This window comes from Trachemys scripta, chromosome 25, assembly GCF_013100865.1.
Source record: "Trachemys scripta elegans isolate TJP31775 chromosome 25, CAS_Tse_1.0, whole genome shotgun sequence".
NCBI classification, from domain to species: domain Eukaryota; kingdom Metazoa; phylum Chordata; order Testudines; family Emydidae; genus Trachemys; species Trachemys scripta.
In genome coordinates, this window is record NC_048322.1 from 6,373,989 (window position 1) to 6,392,384 (window position 18,396).

The 18,396-nt window shown below is 54.9% G+C and overlaps 1 protein-coding gene across 1 annotated transcript in view; it reads right to left on the reverse strand.

The window, feature by feature from the left end:
• Positions 1–7,100: 7,100 nt before the first annotated feature.
• LOC117869977 (dynein heavy chain 2, axonemal-like) overlaps positions 7,101–18,396 on the reverse strand; it is a 37,380-nt gene continuing 26,084 nt past the window's right edge. The window contains exons 11-20 of the mRNA XM_034757087.1: positions 17,258–17,463; positions 16,632–16,761; positions 16,018–16,200; positions 13,794–14,008; positions 13,565–13,711; positions 11,366–11,522; positions 10,822–11,061; positions 9,229–9,417; positions 8,087–8,234; positions 7,101–7,527 (exon numbers count right to left, since the gene is read on the reverse strand). Of these exons, the coding sequence (XP_034612978.1) occupies positions 7,331–7,527; positions 8,087–8,234; positions 9,229–9,417; positions 10,822–11,061; positions 11,366–11,522; positions 13,565–13,711; positions 13,794–14,008; positions 16,018–16,200; positions 16,632–16,761; positions 17,258–17,463 (1,812 nt within the window). The 3' untranslated portion in view covers positions 7,101–7,330. The remainder of the gene's footprint in view (positions 7,528–8,086; positions 8,235–9,228; positions 9,418–10,821; positions 11,062–11,365; positions 11,523–13,564; positions 13,712–13,793; positions 14,009–16,017; positions 16,201–16,631; positions 16,762–17,257; positions 17,464–18,396) is intronic.

The window sequence follows — 18,396 nt, forward strand, 5'->3', positions numbered from 1 at the left end:
GCCCTGGGCTCCCTCCGCCCACATCCCCTGCCGCTCCAGCTCTGGCCCCCACCTGCACTCCCCTGCTGCCCCAGCCCTGGGCTCCCTCCGCCCACATCCCCTGCCGCTCCAGCTCTGGCCCCCACCTGCACTCCCCTGCTGCCCCAGCCCTGGGCTCCCTCCGCCCACATCCCCTGCCGCTCCAGCTCTGGCCCCCACCTGCACTCCCCTGCTGCCCCAGCCCTGGGCTCTCCCCCCACCCACACCTCCTGCCGCCCCAGCCCTGGGCTCTTCCCCCGCCCCCTGCACCCCGGCCACCCCAGCTCTGGCCCCCACCTGCACTCCCCTGCTCCCCCAGTCCTGGGCTCTTCCCACCCACACCTCCTGCCGCCCCAGCCCTGGGCTCTCCCCCAAAGAAGGAATTGGGGGGACTAAATGGACGGTGCACCTCTCTATCTGAAGCCTAGCAAGGGAGGTACATGGATCCCACTAGAATTTAAAATGAAAAGTAAGGGAGGGGAGGCTCTGGACCTGGGCAGCTTTAGATACAGTACCAGGCACTTAGGAGGATTTCCACTTCTGAGCCATGGAAGCAGAAATTGACTTTTCCTCTCCAGATATAACTAATATTCAGAAAGGGAATCCAGCACCTGCCTTCCAGATTTGAACACCTCAAAATTCAGGAGTGCTCAAGCTCAATTTGGGCAGCTATTACTTCATTTCCCCCAAATCAAATATACTGATCCACTGTAACTTGCTATAGAAAAAGTAGAATAAACTGAGCAAGAAATGCTTCCCAGTGGTTATTAGGACTGGAATTGCTATTTTCAACAGCCATTGCTTTTTTTTTTTTAAGTTTTAGTTTTATTTGTTTAAAAGGAAGCCAGTGATAGTACATTCCCCAGGGAAAGAAAGAGTGGAACAAAAGAATAATAAAGGCACCTCAACTTTTCCTCATTTCTGTAGGACAGTCTTATAATATGCATCCAGATATCCTCCAATCACACAAGCTGAAAATTGTTCCACTTTACTGCAGTTCAGTAACCATATGGGAACCAATCCTGTCTGTGTTCTGTGCACATCCAAAATTCCTGCTGAATGACCCGCCCTGGGAGCGAGTTACCAGTGACCCAGGGCTGGGGCAGCAGGAGGGTGCAGTTGGGAGAGGGAGAGCCCAGGGCTGGGGTGGGGGACAGCCAAAAAATTTTTTGCTTGGGGCAGCAAAAAACCTAGAGCTGGCCCTGGCACCAGCCTAGGCTGCGGAGCTATGGGCACCTGACCGTGGCCTGGCCACTTTATGGCCAGGCCAAACCCGAGTGGAGCCAGGTCACAAGACCATTCACTCCAATTTGGCCTGGCCGTCATCACAAATCTCCTCAAAATGACTCTGAAAAATGTTGATCAATACTCCTAGATGGCAGCACTTCCTGCTTCCAAGCCCTTTGTGCTTTAGCCCTCATGCCAGTCTGGTGTCCTAGCAACCTCATGATTCCCGGGGAAGGTGACGACCCAGAATGCATCTGACCAATTGTGCAATGCTATCCCAATCCCTCCGGAATCCTGCAGGGATCAGCTGATGCCCTGATCAGAACTGATCACTAATGTCATTCCTTAAATTTCTCCCACTGGTGTTATCCCTAACTCATAAGTTAGTTATGTAATTTACTGAAGAGTCTGTCCTATCTCGGGGCCTCTCCTTTTGTCCCTCCAGACCCATGAATATGATACAGTTCTGCGGTGACCTAGAATCCTACTTTCGACGTCTCCGACTCAAAGAATATTTCCAACATACCTCTGAACAGCATACTAAGCCACAGAATCCCCCCTATCAGCACTACAAAAAAAAGGATTCTGCGTGGACTCCTCCGGACGGTCGAAACAACAGACTGGACTTCTACATAGAGTGCTTCCGTCAACGTGCAAAGGCTGAAATTATGGAAAAGTAACATCACTTGCTCCATAACCTCAGCCATGCTGAACACAACGCCATCTACAGCCTCAGAAACAACCCTGACATCATAATCAAAAAGTCTGACAAAGGAGGTGCTGTCGTCATCATGAATAAATTGGAATATGACCAAGAGGCTGCTAGACAGCTCTCTAACACCACATTCTACAGGCCATTATCCTCTGATCCCACTGAGGATTACCTAAAGAAACTACACCATCTGCTAAAAAACTCCCTGACAAAGCACAGGAACAGATCTGTACAGACACATGCCTAGAACCCCGGCCAGGGGTATTCTATTTGCTACCCAAGATCCATAAACCTGGAAATCCTGGACGCCCCATCATCTCAGGCATTGGCACCCTAACATCAGGCTTGTCTGGTTATGTGGACTCTCTCCTCAGACCCTACGCTACCAGCACTCCCAGCTATCTTCGAGACACCACTGACTTCCTGAGGAAACTACAATCTATTGAAAGAACAGGAGTACTTGTGGCACCTTAGAGACTAACAAATTTATTAGAGCATAAGCTTTTGTGGACTACAGCCCACTTCTTCGGATGCATATAGAGTGAAAGTTCTTTCTTCCACGAAAGCTTATGCTCTAATAAATTTGTTAGTCTCTAAGGTGCCACAAGTACTCCTGTTCTTTTTGTGGATACAGACTAACACGGCTGCTACTCTGAAACCTACAATCCATTGGTGATCTTCCAGAAAACACCATCCTGGCCACTATGGACATAGAAGCCCTTTACACCAATATTCCACACAAAGATGGACTACAAGCTATCAGGAACAGTATCCCCGATAATGTCACAGCTAACCTAGTGGCTGAACTTCGTGACTTTGTCCTCACCCACAACTATTTCACATTTGGGGACAATATATACCTTCAAGTCAGCAGCACTGCTATGGGTACCCGCATGGCCCCACAATATGCCAACATTTTTATGGCTGACTTAGAACAACGCTTCCTTAGCTCTCGTCCCCTAATGCCCCTACTCTACTTGCGCTACATTGATGACATCTTCATCATCTGGACCCATGGAAAAGAAGCCCTTGAGGAATTTCACCATGATTTCAATAATTTCCATCCCACCATCAACCTCAGCCTAGATCAATCCACACAAGCGGTCCATTTCCTGGACACTACTGTGCTAATAAGCGATGGTCACATAAATACCACCCTATACCAGAAACCTACTGACCGCTACACTTACCTACATGCCTCCAGTTTCCATCCAGGACACACCACACGATCCATTGTCTACAGCCAAGCTCTAAGATATAACCGCATTTGCTCCAATCCCTCGGATAGAGACAAGCACCTACAAGATCTCTATCAAGCATTCTTAAAACTACAATACCCACCTGCTGAAGTGAAAAAACAGATTGACAAAGCCAGACGAGTACCCAGAAGTCACCTCCTACAAGACAGGCCCAACAAAGAAAATAACAGAACACCACTAGCTGTCACCTTCAGCCCCCAACTAAAACCTCTCCAGCGCATCATCAGAGATCTACAACCTATCCTGAAAGATGATCCTTTACTCTCACAGATCTTGGGAGACAGACCTGTCCTCGCTTACAGACAATCCCCCAACCTAAAGCAAATACTCACCAGCAACCACACATCACTGAACAAAACCACTGACCCAGGAACCTATCCTTCTAACAAAGCCCGATGCCAACTCTGTCCACATATCTATTCAAGTGACATCATCATAGGACCTAATCACATCAGCCATACCATCAGGGGCTCGATCACCTGCACATCTACCAATGTGATATATGCCATCATGTGCCAGCAATGCCCCTCTGCCATGTACATTGGCCAAACCGGACAGTCTCTCCGCAAAAGAATTAATGGACACAAATCTGACATCAGGTATCATAATACTCAAAAACCAGTGGGAGAACACTTTAACCTGTCTGGTCATTCAATGTCAGACCTGCGGGTGGCTATCTTACAACAGACAAACTTCAAAAACAGACTCCAACGAGAGACTGCTGAGCTGGAATTGATATGCAAATTAGACACAATCAACTCAGGATTGAATAAGGACTGGGAATGGCTGAGCCATTACAAACATTGAATCTATCTCCCCTTGTAAGTATTCTCACACTTCTTATCAAACTGTCTGTACTGGGCTATCTTAATTATCACTTCAAAAGTTTTTTTTTTTTCTCTTACTTAATTGGCCTCTCAGAGTTGGTAAGACAACTCCCACCTGTTTATGCTCTCTGTATGTTTGTATATATATCTCCTCAATATTTATTCCACTCTATATGCATCCGAAGAGGTGGGCTGTAGTCCACGAAAGCTTATGCTCTAATAAATTTGTTAGTCTCTAAGGTGCCGCAAGTACTCCTGTTCTTTTTGCGGATACAGACTAACACGGCTGCTACTCTGAAACCTGAGTTCAGTTAGGTTCTCGCTTAACCTATTAACCAGGGCAGGGCCGGCTCCAGGCACCAGCCCACCAACCATGTGCTTGGGGCGGCGCCTGGAGGGGGGCAGCACGGCGCGGCGCTCTGGCCTGAGAGCGGGGCCACGACTGGGCTCGCCGCCCTCCCGCCGGCGCTCTGGCCACCGGCAGAGCGGAGAGCCCCGGCCCGGCTCTCCGCCCTCCCCCGGTGCTCTGGCCGCCGGGGAGAGGGGAGAGATGAAAGCCCCATCCGGGCTCTCCGCCCTGCTCCCAGTGCTCTGGCCACCAGGGAGAGCGGAGCCGTGGCCGGGCTCGGTGCCCTCCCCTGCCGCGCTGGGGGGGGTGGGGGGGGTGGCGGGTGGCTTTTCTGCCTAGGGCAGCAAAAAAGCCAGAGCCAGCCCTGAACCAGGGCTAGATTCCAAAGGAAACACCACTGAATCTAGAGGAAATAGATTTATTACATTTTACCAACGAGATTAGATTTCAGACTCGATCAGAGATTAGTGCAGGGGTCCCCAATGCGGTGCCCGCTGGGCATCTAAGTGCGCCCGCGTACTGGCCGGCGGACAAGCATCTGCTGAAATGCCGCCGAGAAGTGGCATCGCCGCCTAAATGCCGCCGATTTTCAGCAGCATTTTGGTGGCGACGCCTCTGGATGACGCTGCTTCTAGGCGGCATTTCGGCGGCGATGCCTATTGACGTTGGCATTTCGGCGGATGCTCGTCCGCCGCCACAGTCCTCCGTGGCTCGTCGTCTGGCACCTGCCAGACGAAAAAGGTTGGGGATCACTGGATTAGTGGATTATAATCTCATCCAGCAGAGAACATTTGGATGGAGAAAGCCTAAATGCAATCAGGAGCTGCCCTGTGTGGGATTCTGAAGTTGCCTCAGGCAAAAGGAGCATTTAATAAAGGAGCAGGGAATGCTTCATGGCGATGCAACAGGAGCAGCCGCTGTGAGGAAGGAGAAATTCGCTCCCTCCAAACGATTTGTTAATTGAAACGTGTTTTGATGTCTTTGCTCCTGACTCATCCAAGCGAGGTCAGCAGGTGGAGGACAGTTCCAGCCCCAAGGGATCTTATTAAATCTTCTGGACTAGTCCATTAATTAATTCCCTGTCTCCAGGTCACTGGAAACACGAGGCCGAACTTTATTAAACAAGGAAACCAAAAAGGGCCCCAGAAGAGACAGAGGCAGAGAGGGGCACCCAGCTCTGGAGAACAGGCAGAGATGGATGGGGAGGCAGCGTCCCTCCCACCTCTCTCTAGTTACGGATCCAAATTTACCTCCGTCCTGCACTGAGCCTGAAAATTGTGTGTGTCAAACGCTGAGTCAGCACAGCACCCAGGATGGGAAAATGCTGCTTGTGCTGAAGAAATTAATCCTGCATCACTCCTCCGAGCAGCTGGTTTTCAAGTGGGCCTCGTTCTGGGGCTTTGTTCCACCTTCTGGCTCACAACTGGGCCATGCCAAGGCGGGAGGCTCAGATCACGCTGTGGAATCGCTCTTCCCGGGGCTGCTCTAAACGGCTTTGGGGGCTTTAATGGGGAGTTTTTCTCCGCACTGTTGAAACGCATTTGAGGAAGTGGAGAGTAGAAAGCCCATAAGCGGCCATGGAAACTAAAGTATCCCACAGGCAAAAATGCAATTGGTTTAGGGAGTGGTTACACTGTAATAACAACCGATGCCAGGGCCCGGCTCACAGCACGGCTCTCTCCTGACCTGCTTACAGCACGAGTCCGTTGCTAGTCGTTTGTTATCTTCCTTCAGAGACTGAGGAAAGCAAACCAGAACTGCCAAGACACAACCAGGCCTCAACTGCGGAAGTGCCTGATCTCACTGCTGGAACGCCTCACCCCATTAGTGCTTTTCCTCCATCCCAGGAGGGCAGCATCTTTATCCCCATTTTCCAGAGGGGGAAACCGAGGCAGAGAGGTGCCCGGACTTGCCCCAGGGCACCCCGAAGGCTAGTAACGGAGCTGGGAAAAGAACCCAGGTCTTGTGAGTCCCAATCCGGTGCGCTGAGCGCCGGAGAAGAAAGGCTTCTAAGCCAGCCACTTGTCGCTAACAGAGCCCTCACCGCGATGCCTGCAGGGAAGCTATACAAAGGATCTGCTTGTCTGTGTTTCTCTGACTCTTAACAACAACAACAAAAATTGCTTGCGACATTTGCATGTAAACAGACTTTTGCTTTCTTAAGAATTCAGCTGCTCCTGCTGCTTCCTCTCCCAACCCCGTCCATTCACACAGCGCGGAAAGCTTGCCACCTCCGGGGCGGGGCACGCCCCCCCCCCCCACCGGCACACACCACGGTGGGCCGCAGCACGTTCCAACAGGAAGCACAGGCAATACCGCGGCGGTTGAAACAGCAGGGGCGATTTCGAGCGGCAGAATGGAACCGACCCACCCCCGCTGCTCCCCGGCACCTCCTGGGGATCGGCACCGTCTGTGGGGAGAGTGCCCCCTACCGACCCACCCCCGCTGCTCCCCGGCACCTCCTGGGGATCGGCGCCATCTGTGGGGAGAATGCCCCCTACCGACCCACCCCCGCTGCTCCCCGGCACCTCCTGGGGATCGGCGCCGTCTGTGGGGAGAGTGCCCCCTACCGACCCACCCCCGCTGCTCCCCGGCACCTCCTGGGGATCGGCACCATCTGTGGGGAGAGTGCCCCCTACCGACCCACCCCCGCTGCTCCCCGGAACCTCCCGGGGATCGGCGCCGTCTGTGGGCAGAGTGCCCCCTACCGACCCACCCACGCTGCTCACCAGGACTCTGATTTTCCTTTGCATCTCACATTCAATATTGAACAGGGCAGGCCTGGCTTCGCTTGTGAACTATGTCCATTTCAAAAGGGCAAGGGGGTGGACTTCCCTGAATCTGAAGGCTCTTGGCCCTCATCAGTACAGGTACAAGAGACCCATCTGGTCCACGAGGGGCATGCAGGATTCGAGCATCCATGGACACAGGTCGTCCCTTACCGAGCAGTGTCTGCATCGAAGGAAGACACAAGTGGGTTGAGGTGCCGGTAGCGGTTAATGAAGGAGTCCTTGTTGACCTCCCAGATCTCCCGGTAGACATCCCAGGTCTTCAGGTACGCCTGGAGGTGCGTGGCATTTGCTTGCATGCCCCCACTGATCAGTGCCTGGATTTTCTTGATATCCTCATCACGCTCTGAGTGAGGAGGGAGGACAAACAGGACAGTGACCAGCTGTTTCGATGCCCAAACAGCCAGTCCTAGTCCATCAGAACCCCTTGCTTCTCTTCCATGCTGGTTCTGCCAAGCCTCACCAGCCCACTGGGAAATACTGGCCCTGTGTTAGAAGGGGAGGAAACTGAGGCACAGAAATGACTTCTAGGGGATTGGGTGTGCGCAGGCAGGAACTCATTCCATGACAGATGTAGGCTATATTCAGGCTAAGCCAGCTACCAAGTGCCACGGAGAGAAAATAAATAAAAATAAAGTGTTAGCGGCGAGGAAACTGAGCTAAAGGAAAATGTCAGGCTGGGGAATCGTCTCCTCCGGGGATAGGGTGGGAGCCGATTCATTGTGGTCTGAACACAGAGGGCATCGCTACACTGGCTTTTCAAATCCCCAGCGGCGAGTCTCGGAGCCCAGGTCTACCCAGGAAGTGCCTATCACGGGAACAAGACAGTGTGGATGCACAACTCAGCAAGGCAGCTGCAGACTCCCCCACAGGTAGCACATGAGAGCAGGGGGAGGTCTCCTTACCCACGAGGACCGAGATGGGATCGCGGTGGAATTTGCGTTTGGTCAGGATCTCTGGCAGGTGGCGGAAGACGGAGATGCTGGCGATGAGGTGGCTGCTGATGTCATTGACCATATTCGCGAGCTGGGCCAGAGTTGGGGAAAACTCCACCTGGAAACTCAAAACAGCAGGTCCGGTGGAGAGAGGAACCCAACCCAGAAGAGGGGCAACGACTGCTCAGCGAACCCAAAGCGATCCACGGGGTGAGTGCTGGAAAATCTATTCCATTCCCACGTCTGCAAAAGCCCTTGCAGTGGCAGGCTGCAAGATCCCAGATCTGAAAATCCCGTCATTCTGATTTCCATCTTGCTTCCTCACCTCGCTCCCACGCACTGCTTGAGGAGTGCTACAGGTTACAGGCCAAACCCCCCAGTCCAACAGCTATGCTTGGGGGAAGACCAGGGCAAAGGTGGCCCAAAGCCACCATTATGGGTCTCTCGCTCATGGGGCTGATCTGCACTGGCTTGTACCTCCAACACAAGACTCAACAATCCTACAGTAGTGGTCAAAGGCACCATGGGCCCGTACTGTCAGCCAGGAAGCGCTAGGCCAGGCCTCAGGGATGATGGGGCCATGCTCCCTTGTCCCCTGGATACCCCCATGCAGCAGAAGCCCTTAGGGTCTGTCTACACTGCAGTGGAGAGGTGTGACTGCAGCACGTGTAGACATACCCGAGCTAGCTTTGATCGTTCTAGCTAGCTCTGGTAACAGCAGTGAAGCTGTGACAGCACGGGCAGCTGTCGTCTGTGGATGTACCCAGGGTCCTGGGGGGCGGGATTAGAGGGAGAAAGAAAAGCAAGAAGGTAATCCGACAGCCGGGATTTTAAGGTCAAGTATCTTGTGCCAGGACAAGGCTTGAAGTGAACATGTTATCCTGGCACGACTGAGCAGCTGGGAATCCCAGCCTCCATTTCCGGCCCTGATGGCACGCGTAATATTGGCTCTTCCCTCTCTCACCGGCCCTTGGTCGAGCAGTGCTTCTGCGGGGACACTAATTCAGGACTGAACTCCCCACCACCACCACCCCAACATGCTGCTAATTCCTGGCAGGGACCTTGGGGCGGGGCTCAGATGGGTGTCTGAGGGCTGCAGTGGAAGGGCTCACCTGTGCAGATGGTGCCGGGTAGTTGTCCTGTAGGATCACCTTGACCCTGAACAGGGGATTAGGCGTGGTCTTACCATCTCCATTGATGGCCTTGGAGAGTTCCAGTAGGGACCATTTGACGTTGAGCCTGAAGGCCTCTTCCATCATTCTGTTCATCTTGACGGTGTAGGCCATCCAGTACTGCTGCACCTGAGGGGAGAAACAAGCCGGCTGAGAAAGGCAGCGAAGACGAGGAGGAGCCACCAGAGTGAGGGACAGCCAGGGTAAAAGACAGTCAGGGCTGCAGAACTGTGCTCCTGGCTCTGACCACTGGCCCTTCTGGCTGCGAAGGTGACCTTCGCTGTGTGACCCAAGTAGCTCCTCGGTCTGTCCACCTTGAAGAGCTGTAACTATTTCACTGCCACTCATTGAGATAGAAGCAACCAGGGAATGTCCTACTCTGTTGTCGGAAGTAGTGCCAGATACCAGGGCACAGGGGCAGGGTAAAATGGAGCAGCTAGACGCTGGCACGATTTGCTGGGGGCAACTCAACCTCCTCCTCCCTAATCTAATGTCGCCTCATGCCATGCCCAGGGGGGCCCTATGCCCACAACTTGCTGCAGAAAGAAACTGAGGGCCATAGAATTTAAGCCGTAAGGGTCTGCTGTATATCACAGACCATTACATTTCACCCAGCACCCTTATACTGAGTTAGACTAAAGTACCTCAGTCTTCGTAAGACTAAACTGTTGGGTCCTACAGGGTGTGACGAAGTGGGAATGTTCTTAATGTTTTCTCTGAATACTGTGCGAGTGCCTCAGTTTCCCCTATGCAGTTCTTAAGTATCAAGGTGGTGGGATAAGGGGGGATGATTGTTGCAGAGCCCTAGAGGGCCAGTGCAATGGTGTCTGCACAGAGAATGGCCGACACCCTGTCTCCTGGCCACTGATGGCCTGGACCCCTCCCCTGCAAGATGCCAACTGAAGGTGTTGGAGAACAAAGAGATCAGGTGACCTCCTGGCCTGGAAAAGAGACAAAGGCCAGAGGAGGGGCTGGAGAGTTTCAGTTTGCAGCTGGCTGGGGAAATGGAGGGAGCCCCAGGGCTGGGGTCTAAGCTCCCTGCCCCCCAAGATAGACCTGACTGAGGGGGTCTTGTTGTCTGTACCTACAAGCTCCATGTTGAACTGTGTTCCTGTCTTCTAATAAACGTTTTGTTTTACTGGCTGGCTGAGAGTCACGTCTGACTGTGGAGTTGGGGTGCAGGACCCTCTGGCTTCCCCAAGAGCCCCGCCTGTGCGGACTTGCTGCGGGAAGCACACGGCGTGGAAGGGGAGGCTGGATGCTCTGAGGTCAGACCCAGGAAGGTGGAAGCTGTGGAAGCTTCTTGCCCTGGAGGGGGTGGTGCTGGAAGGAGGCAAGTGAATGGAGTTGGGTAGGTAGGTGGGCGGGCAGGGACAGCCGTTGGAGAAGATGAAGAAGGTCTCTGCCACATTGTCCAGAACACAGGTCCTTACACAGAGATCTCCGGACAGAATCAAAACGAAGCACTGCATGCTGGGACCCGCTCCCAGAGCACTGCCTGCTGGGAACTGCCTGGCCCGGGCCTGGCCTTACCTCGGCGCTATCGTGTTTGAAGACTTCATAGGTTTGCCGCATGATGTTGATGACCTCCTCGTGGATACCCATCAGCTTCTGCTGCACCCAGGCCCGGTGCTCCTTCTGGTCCTCCTCAAACTCCAAGTCATTGTAGACCCGCTTGCCGGTGATCCGCACCAGCAGCGCCTCGCTGATCTGCTGGGCACTGCGAGCGATGGTCAGGGTGGCTGCCTTGTATTCGTTCACAATGGTCTGCACCTGAGGGTCAGGGGCAGCAAGGCGGGCTCAGGGCAGGGCGCACTCCGATCAGGCACCTTAGGGCTCCAGGGTTTGACGGAGGTGAAACCCGATCAGCTACACCGGGGGGGTGTCGTCTGCCATGCTGGGTTCTCTGCTCCCTACCTCCACAGATGTGTATTAAGCAGCGAACACCCGTGTTCTGAGTTTCTCCCTCTCCACCTAAGCCTAGGCAGACTGAGCAGAGTGCGGGTCAATGGGATGCCTTAAGGATGGCGCTTTGGGGGCTGGCCGTGGGGGCAGCGGAGGCCAGAGGAAAGCTCACCTTGCTGGCGTGCAGTCGACACTCACTGATGAAGGCCGTGCTGGCCCCTTTCAGCGACCAGTGCAGTTTCTTCAAGCCGGGCTGGATCTTCTTGTCCAGGTATCGGATCCGCTCCTTGAACAAGGCCCTCTCCTCCGGGGACAGCATCGCAATGATCCTAAGGAGGGCAGACGAGGAAGGCTTCTAGCCCCATCAGCAATTCAGATCTATGTCGTGCATTCGTCCCCCACCAGCCCACAGAACGGGCCTGGCTCCAGATGGGTGAGTCCCCAAGGCCCGATCTGTCTTTCCGATCACCTCCCAGACCGTGCCGGCTGCATCTTTGAGCTTGTTAACTTCCCGGCCTGGCTGGGTGACTTCCCCTCCCCCCGGGCCCCTGTTTCCCTATCTGTAAAATGGGCCTGCCCTCCTTTGGAAAGCACTTTGAGAGGTAGGGATTAATATTATTACAGATCGGCTGAAAGGAGGTTCCAACGGGGGCCATCGCTCTCCTCAGTCACTAGGGCCAGGCCGGGAAGTTAACAAGCTCAGAGATGCAGCCGGCACGGTCTGGGAGGGGATCGGAAAGTCAGATCGGGCTAGGCTGTGACCAGACCCCAGTCTGACCAGGACGGTTTTGGGGGGGGGGGTGGAATTCCGCCACCCCCGTCCCAGCCTGGGAGGATGTGGATCACCCAGTTACATCTGTTCCAAGCCAGCTGAGCGCCACGAGTCAGCCTGACACAAACACTCCCGCTGTGGTCACGTTAAAAATACACTTGCCAAAACGAACCTGTTTCAAGCAACACTTTCTCTGCAGAAAAACACCCCCACGTCACACTTTTAAAAATACCGGAGCCAAGCAAATTGAAAACCTCCCCCCACCCCCACTCCCCGACAGTTGAGTCATGAGACAGCTCCGACGGATGGTGGTACCAGACCGGTAGTGGTGAAGCCTGACTCACGGTGCGTCCTCCACGCAACCTCCCCCCAAAACACACACACTCCCCCAACCGATGGGCCTCGGCTCTTCTCTGGAGGGACCCGCTCCACCAGGGAGAGGGAGTTCTGGCTGCCAACGCGAGGGCCAATCAGCGTCAATTCTCCTGGTGGGGTTTGTGATGGGGACATCTGTTCTGCTAAGAACTGGATTCAGATCCCATCCCCCTACAATCCATTTACACGGGGGCCACCAAATGGGAATGACTTTCAGTCACTGCTGAAATAGAGAGATTAGAGCAGAGGCCTGGGGGTCACATCGGGTTTCCGAAATTGTATGGAGGGCCACTTAGGGGAGCTCTGTGCCCGGCCCCCAACCCCTATCTGACCCCCCTGCTTCTCGCCCCCTGACAGCCCCCCGGGACCCGTGTCCCATCCAACCACCCCTTCTCCCTGACTGCCCCTGGAACCCCTGCCCCTGACTGCCCCCCCCGCCCCTTCCAACCGCTCCCTTCCTGACTGCCCCCCCGGGACTCCTGCCCCCATTCAACCCCTCTGTTTCCCACCATCTGTCCACCCCGCCCCCTGTCCACCACCCCGAACTCCCCTGCCTCTACCCAACCCCCCTGTTCCCCACACTCTGACGGCCCCGACCCCTATCCACACCCCCGCGGTCTGTCCACCACCCCAAACTTCCCTGCCTCTATCCAACCCCCGTTCCCCACCCTCTGACTGCCCCGACCCCTATCCACACCCCCGCCCCCGTCCACCACCCCAACTCCCCTGCCTCTATCCAACCCACAACCCTGCTCCCTGCCCCCTTACTGCGCTGCCTGGAGCTCCAGTGGCTGGCAGCACTACAGCCGCGCTGCCCAGAGCACCAGGACAGGCAGCCGTGCCTCCCGGCTGGAACCAGCCCCACCACCGCGCAGCACAGAGCACCGCGTCAGGCCGCGGCTCTGCAGCTGCGCTGCCCGGCAAGAGCTCGCCTCCCCGCCGCCCACAGCCTTGCACCGGCAGGGGAGGGGCCGAGCCTCCTGGGCCAGGAGCTCAGGGGCCGGGCAGGAGGATCCTGCGGACCAGATGTGGCCCACAGGCCGTACTCTGGAAATCAGGCTTCTCTCTGCTCACTGATGCCTAGAACAACAGGTAGGCGACAGGTTCTGTGTCCCACTCCCAGCCGTCTGCTGAACAGCACGGCCAATGCCATACAGAGCTCAGGCCCTGCCTAGGAAAGCCGAGAGGGAGCCGACCAGCAGCGGCAGGGCAGGGATGGCAAACCTGTTATAGTCCCGGGCAACCAGGAGCAGGTTCTCGCGGAGGTTGCGCAGATCCTCCTTCCGGTCGTAAACTTCCACCACATAGTGGGGGATCTCGAAGAGCAGCCGCTCCCAGTAATGGATTTCCACAAATAATTTCAGCAAGTCCCTGCGAAAGGAAGCAGAGGCGGTCGGGAAAGGCCTGTCTCACCCAGCGCCAGCCTGAGCCTGTCCCGCCCGGTCCCACTTACTTGTCAAAATTAATGTCCAGCATGCCGCTCTTCTCGGCGCTGGGGATCAGGAGCGGGGTGTCCAGGCGTTTCAGGCTGTCTTTGTCCAGGGTCTGCGCCCACTCCTGGAAGGTCTTCCTCTCAATCTCGTCCATGGCCTGGACAAGCAGCTGGTAGGCCTGAAAGCTCTCCTCCCCCGTCCCAATGTGGGGCAAGAAGTGGGCATTGGAAAGACACTGCAAGGCAGACAGAGAACTCCAGCCAGTGTTTCTACTTCCACTGGGGAGGAACTGGGGGGGGGCAGATTTTGCACAGGTGGGACAGAGGACGTTAGCTAGGAAGAGGGTTCACGGGGGTAGGGACTGCACCTCGATCCTGACTCCTCCCTCCGCTATTCCAGTCCTGAAATCCACTCAGCTCTGCTGATGTCCTTCATTCCTGACACACAGTCCCCATAGCTATTGCAACTCTGGACTACACACACACACAGATGCACACACCTACCTCTGCTGATGCCCCTCAGTCCCCACTTACAGCCCCTTGCTGTCCCAGCCCTGCACTCCCCAAACACTGCTAGGTCATTAGCTGATTGCTTGGGGAACAAGTGAAATCCGAAGATAAAATTCTCACTAGACGTTCAGCTCTTGCCAACCAGCGCGCACACATGGAGCCGCTTAGTCATGCGATAAAACAAACGGCGTTAGGGCAACCAAGAGCCATTGACGAGCAAGTGACAAGGCTGCTTCAAGCCTCCCGGTGTAGGGTTCTGCAACACCGTGCTGCTAGAGGTGCCCTCTTTCAGCCCACCCCTCTCACCCTGTTTGTTCCCCTCTCCATCCCTGGACTCTCAAGGGGTAAAAGATGGTTACTCACCTTTGTAACTCTTGTTCTTCGAGATGTGTTGCTCATATCCACTCCAGGGGGTGCCTCAGCCGACCCACCAAGTGTTGCTAGGGTAAAAAATCTTCCGACAATCGTGCACGCAGCGCGTGTACACCTAATTGGAATCGATATGAGCAAGCACTCGAAGAAGAACAGAAGAAACTGAGGAAGGCGGAGGCTGCATGACCCCTATATAACTACAGCCCCAACTGGGATGTCCCAAGAAAGAGTTCTTGAGGCCCCAGCCGGGCTCCACTCGCTGGCGAGTTCCAACGCTGTGCAGAACCCAGCACAAAAGTGGGAATATGCAGAGGGTACTGGGTAGAAAAGTGGTGTCCTGGCCAACTTGGGTGACTCCTTCAGCCGGCTACGGGCTTCTCCTTTGCATCCTGTTTTAAACTGCTGAGCAGCAACACTGTTAAACAGCAGCTGTGTCCCACACCAGAGGCAGCTGCATTTCAGTGCTGGGTTAGTGACACTGGCATGTGACTGGCAAACTCCTGCAAGGCTCCACCCCAAGGGAGGCTGCCTTTCCATGGCGTGTTAAGCGATCATTATAGCTTGTAAAGCGCTTTGAGATCCTTCCCGATGAGAAATAGGAGCAGGAGGTATTTCTGCGTTCCAACAAGAGCTATGTTCCGGGACTGATGCAACCCACGACTGTATGACTAACACCTCATGCAGCGCAGAGAAACAGGAGCCACAGGGTGTTTGCCAGACAGAGGAGAGGTGAGCCCCAGAACGCCGAGCCCTGCGCTGGGCAGGTAGGAAAGGCAGAGGTGATTTTTCAGGCCTAGATTTGGCAGTTTCAAGCCTGCACGTCCTGGAGGGTTTGTGATTGATGCTGGAAACGCTGTTCTGTTGTTACACAACGTATAATTAAACCTGTCAAAGGAACTCACTGACAGAGACTGTTATTGAGGCAAATAGTCAAAAACAGATGAGGCAGTTAGATGAATAAAAACAACATCTGCCATGACAATTGCTCGGGCAGAAATTCCAAGTCTTCAAGATACAGGGAGGGCTGACCGACAGGATGGCTTCAGCCATACATACACTCCCTCAAGCAACAACGGATAGTGCTGGCCTGAAACGGGGTGGCATGTTACACCTGGAAGCAGTAGGTGTTGGTGTCTAACTGGGTTTTCAGTCCTGCCCTCTCTCTCTGACGGGCAGACTTTGGAGTGTCTCTCCAAGAACACTCACTCTCTCTCGGCACTGCCCCATAATCAGCTGCAAACAGGCCCCCAAGGAGAGCTCTGTCCCATTCGCCAGAGGTAGAAAGGGCCCCTGATGTGGGGGCATGAGACAGGGAGACATGGACGCTGGAACAGGGGTCTTGCCATGGACGTGGGATCCTCACCTTTAGGGGTCTGTCGATGCGCCGGCGCAGAGCCCGCAGCCAGTGCGCCAGGCCTGAATAATGGCACATGTGCGGCGGCAGGAACGGTAGCTTCTTGCTCAGCTCCTTGTTGACCAGGGAGAGCTCTCGGTTGAACAGCATGTAGACGTCCACGGCTTTCTTGTCAAAGGTGCGCTTGATGGCCTGGGGGAGGGAAGAGGCCAGCGGAGCCCCATAGGGGTGTAAGGCGCTGGGCCAACGCCACTAGCCCACGCAATGCAGCAGCTGCACCAGCAACCCACTCCCCATCTAGGGGCTGGTCCCCCCAACTTCCCTGGAAGATGCACTCGTTGACATAACCCGTACTCCCCAGCAAACCAGTCTGGGAGCAGCCTTCCCACAGCTCACAACAAGCCTGCACCCCCTGACGGCCATGTCTGAGAACTGCCCCCACTCAGAACCACCTGGTCCAGAGGCTGTTCCCCACGGACACCCCAATCTCCCCTGTTCCAGGAGCTTCCAAACTTCCCAGCTAGCCGGTCAATAGCTAGCTAGGAGTTTGGCATCTGTGTCTGGAAAGGTTACTTGTCTTCGGGACACAGCGCTCTGCCAGGGTCCTGGCACTGGCCCCGTACCTCTCGTGCAGAGAGGTGGTGGAAGATGTCCTGGATCTCCACGCCATGCTCCACGTCCCGCACCGTCTCGAAGGCCGAGGTGATCAGGTTTTGGGTCATCACCTCCAGGTCTTTGACGCCAGAACGGAACCTAGCATGTCAGGGCGGCGGGAAGGGAAACAGCAAACAGAGGACACAAATTCATCCCCACCTTGCTGGGACAACACCCCCACCCCGCCCCAACAGGCCGTGTCTCCACTTTTCCCAGCATGCCTACCACTCACACAGTCTCGCCCCCTGGAACGTATCGCCCCCACCCAGGAGTCGACTCCCTGTCCCCCTGTCCACTCATCCACTATCCCTTGCTCTGTGACAATGGATCCGTCTGTAACCTCCTGCCCTCTCGACCTGACGATACGGAGGGAGTGCCTCTGTGACACGGAGCTGACTCCATTCTTCCACTGCTGGACACGGGGGTAGGAAATGGGGCCAATCCGTCCCTGCCAGCTCAGGCCCCTGCCAATGCTTAGTCCAGGCCTGACCCATGCAGTCTCAGCACACTGGGCTGACCCCCATGCCCACTGCGAGAGCTGCCAGAGGGGGAAGACTGTGCCACCTGGTCCTGCGAGCCGAGGGCCCCCTCTCACCGGTTAAAATCCTCGTGCCAGAACGTGTTCTTCACGTCCAGGATCCCCCCCTTCATGTTCCGCAGGGTGTGCAGGTGCTTCTGAAAGGTCTCCTCTATCTCCAGCAGGTTCCGGGTCATCTGGGGACCCCGGTGCCCAAAGAAACAGGGCAGCGGGGTCTGCTTCCCGTCCTCCCAGCGGGCGAAGTGCTGCTGGCAGTCGCAAACCTGTTGGCAAGTGCACCACCGCATTTTCGGGTTTGCCTTCCCATTGCTCGGCATGAATCCCACCCTCACCCCCATTGACCGGCTGCGGACACATTTCTAGGCTGTGGGAGCACCTAGTGGCTGCTGGGAGATGTAGTTTAACCCCATCCCATCTTGGCAGGGCAGCCAACCACCCTCATGTTATTATCGTTATCTATATAATAAGATTCCAGGGCTGTCACCTGTCTGTGTGTCACTCTGGAGCCTTAAATGTCTGTTGAGTCAGTGAGGAGGGATGGAAACACCTACAAACATGCTTGGGAGCTCTTGCTGTTCAGAATATCACCAAGTTCAACCATCACTGGGGTTTGCCATCTGCTACCGCCCAATTTTTAAGGTCCCAGCTATTCTGACTTTACGAATTACACCTGTGCAAAGCAAGGCATGTATCTGTCATGCCCAGAGTCCGTGATATCAACCAAACATCTGTCAGGGAACGTCTAGGGTGTAGAGGTGGCCCTTGAGTGCAGGGAACCGGACTGGAGGACCTCTCCAGGTCCCTTCCAGTCCTATGGGTCTATGATTTAACCACCACCCTTACTTTACAGCTAATTTGCATGCAACCATTTAATTGGCTGTATGAGACATAGTGGATTCCTTGGCCCAACTGCCACAACCATGTGACAGCTCGGGCTCTCAGCTACTCATTTATCATAGAAGATCAGGGTTGGAAGGGATCTCAGGAGGTATCTAGTCCAACCCCCTGCTCAAACCAGGACCAATCCCCAGATAGATTTTTGCCCCAAATCCCTAAATGGCCCCCTCAAGGACTGAACTCATAACCCTGGGTTTAGCAGGCCAATGCTCAAACCACTGCACCTAGGAGCTCTGGGCACATCCTAGGACCCCACTGTGCTTAGGTGCTCTGCAGCCAAGAACAAAAAAGACAGTCCC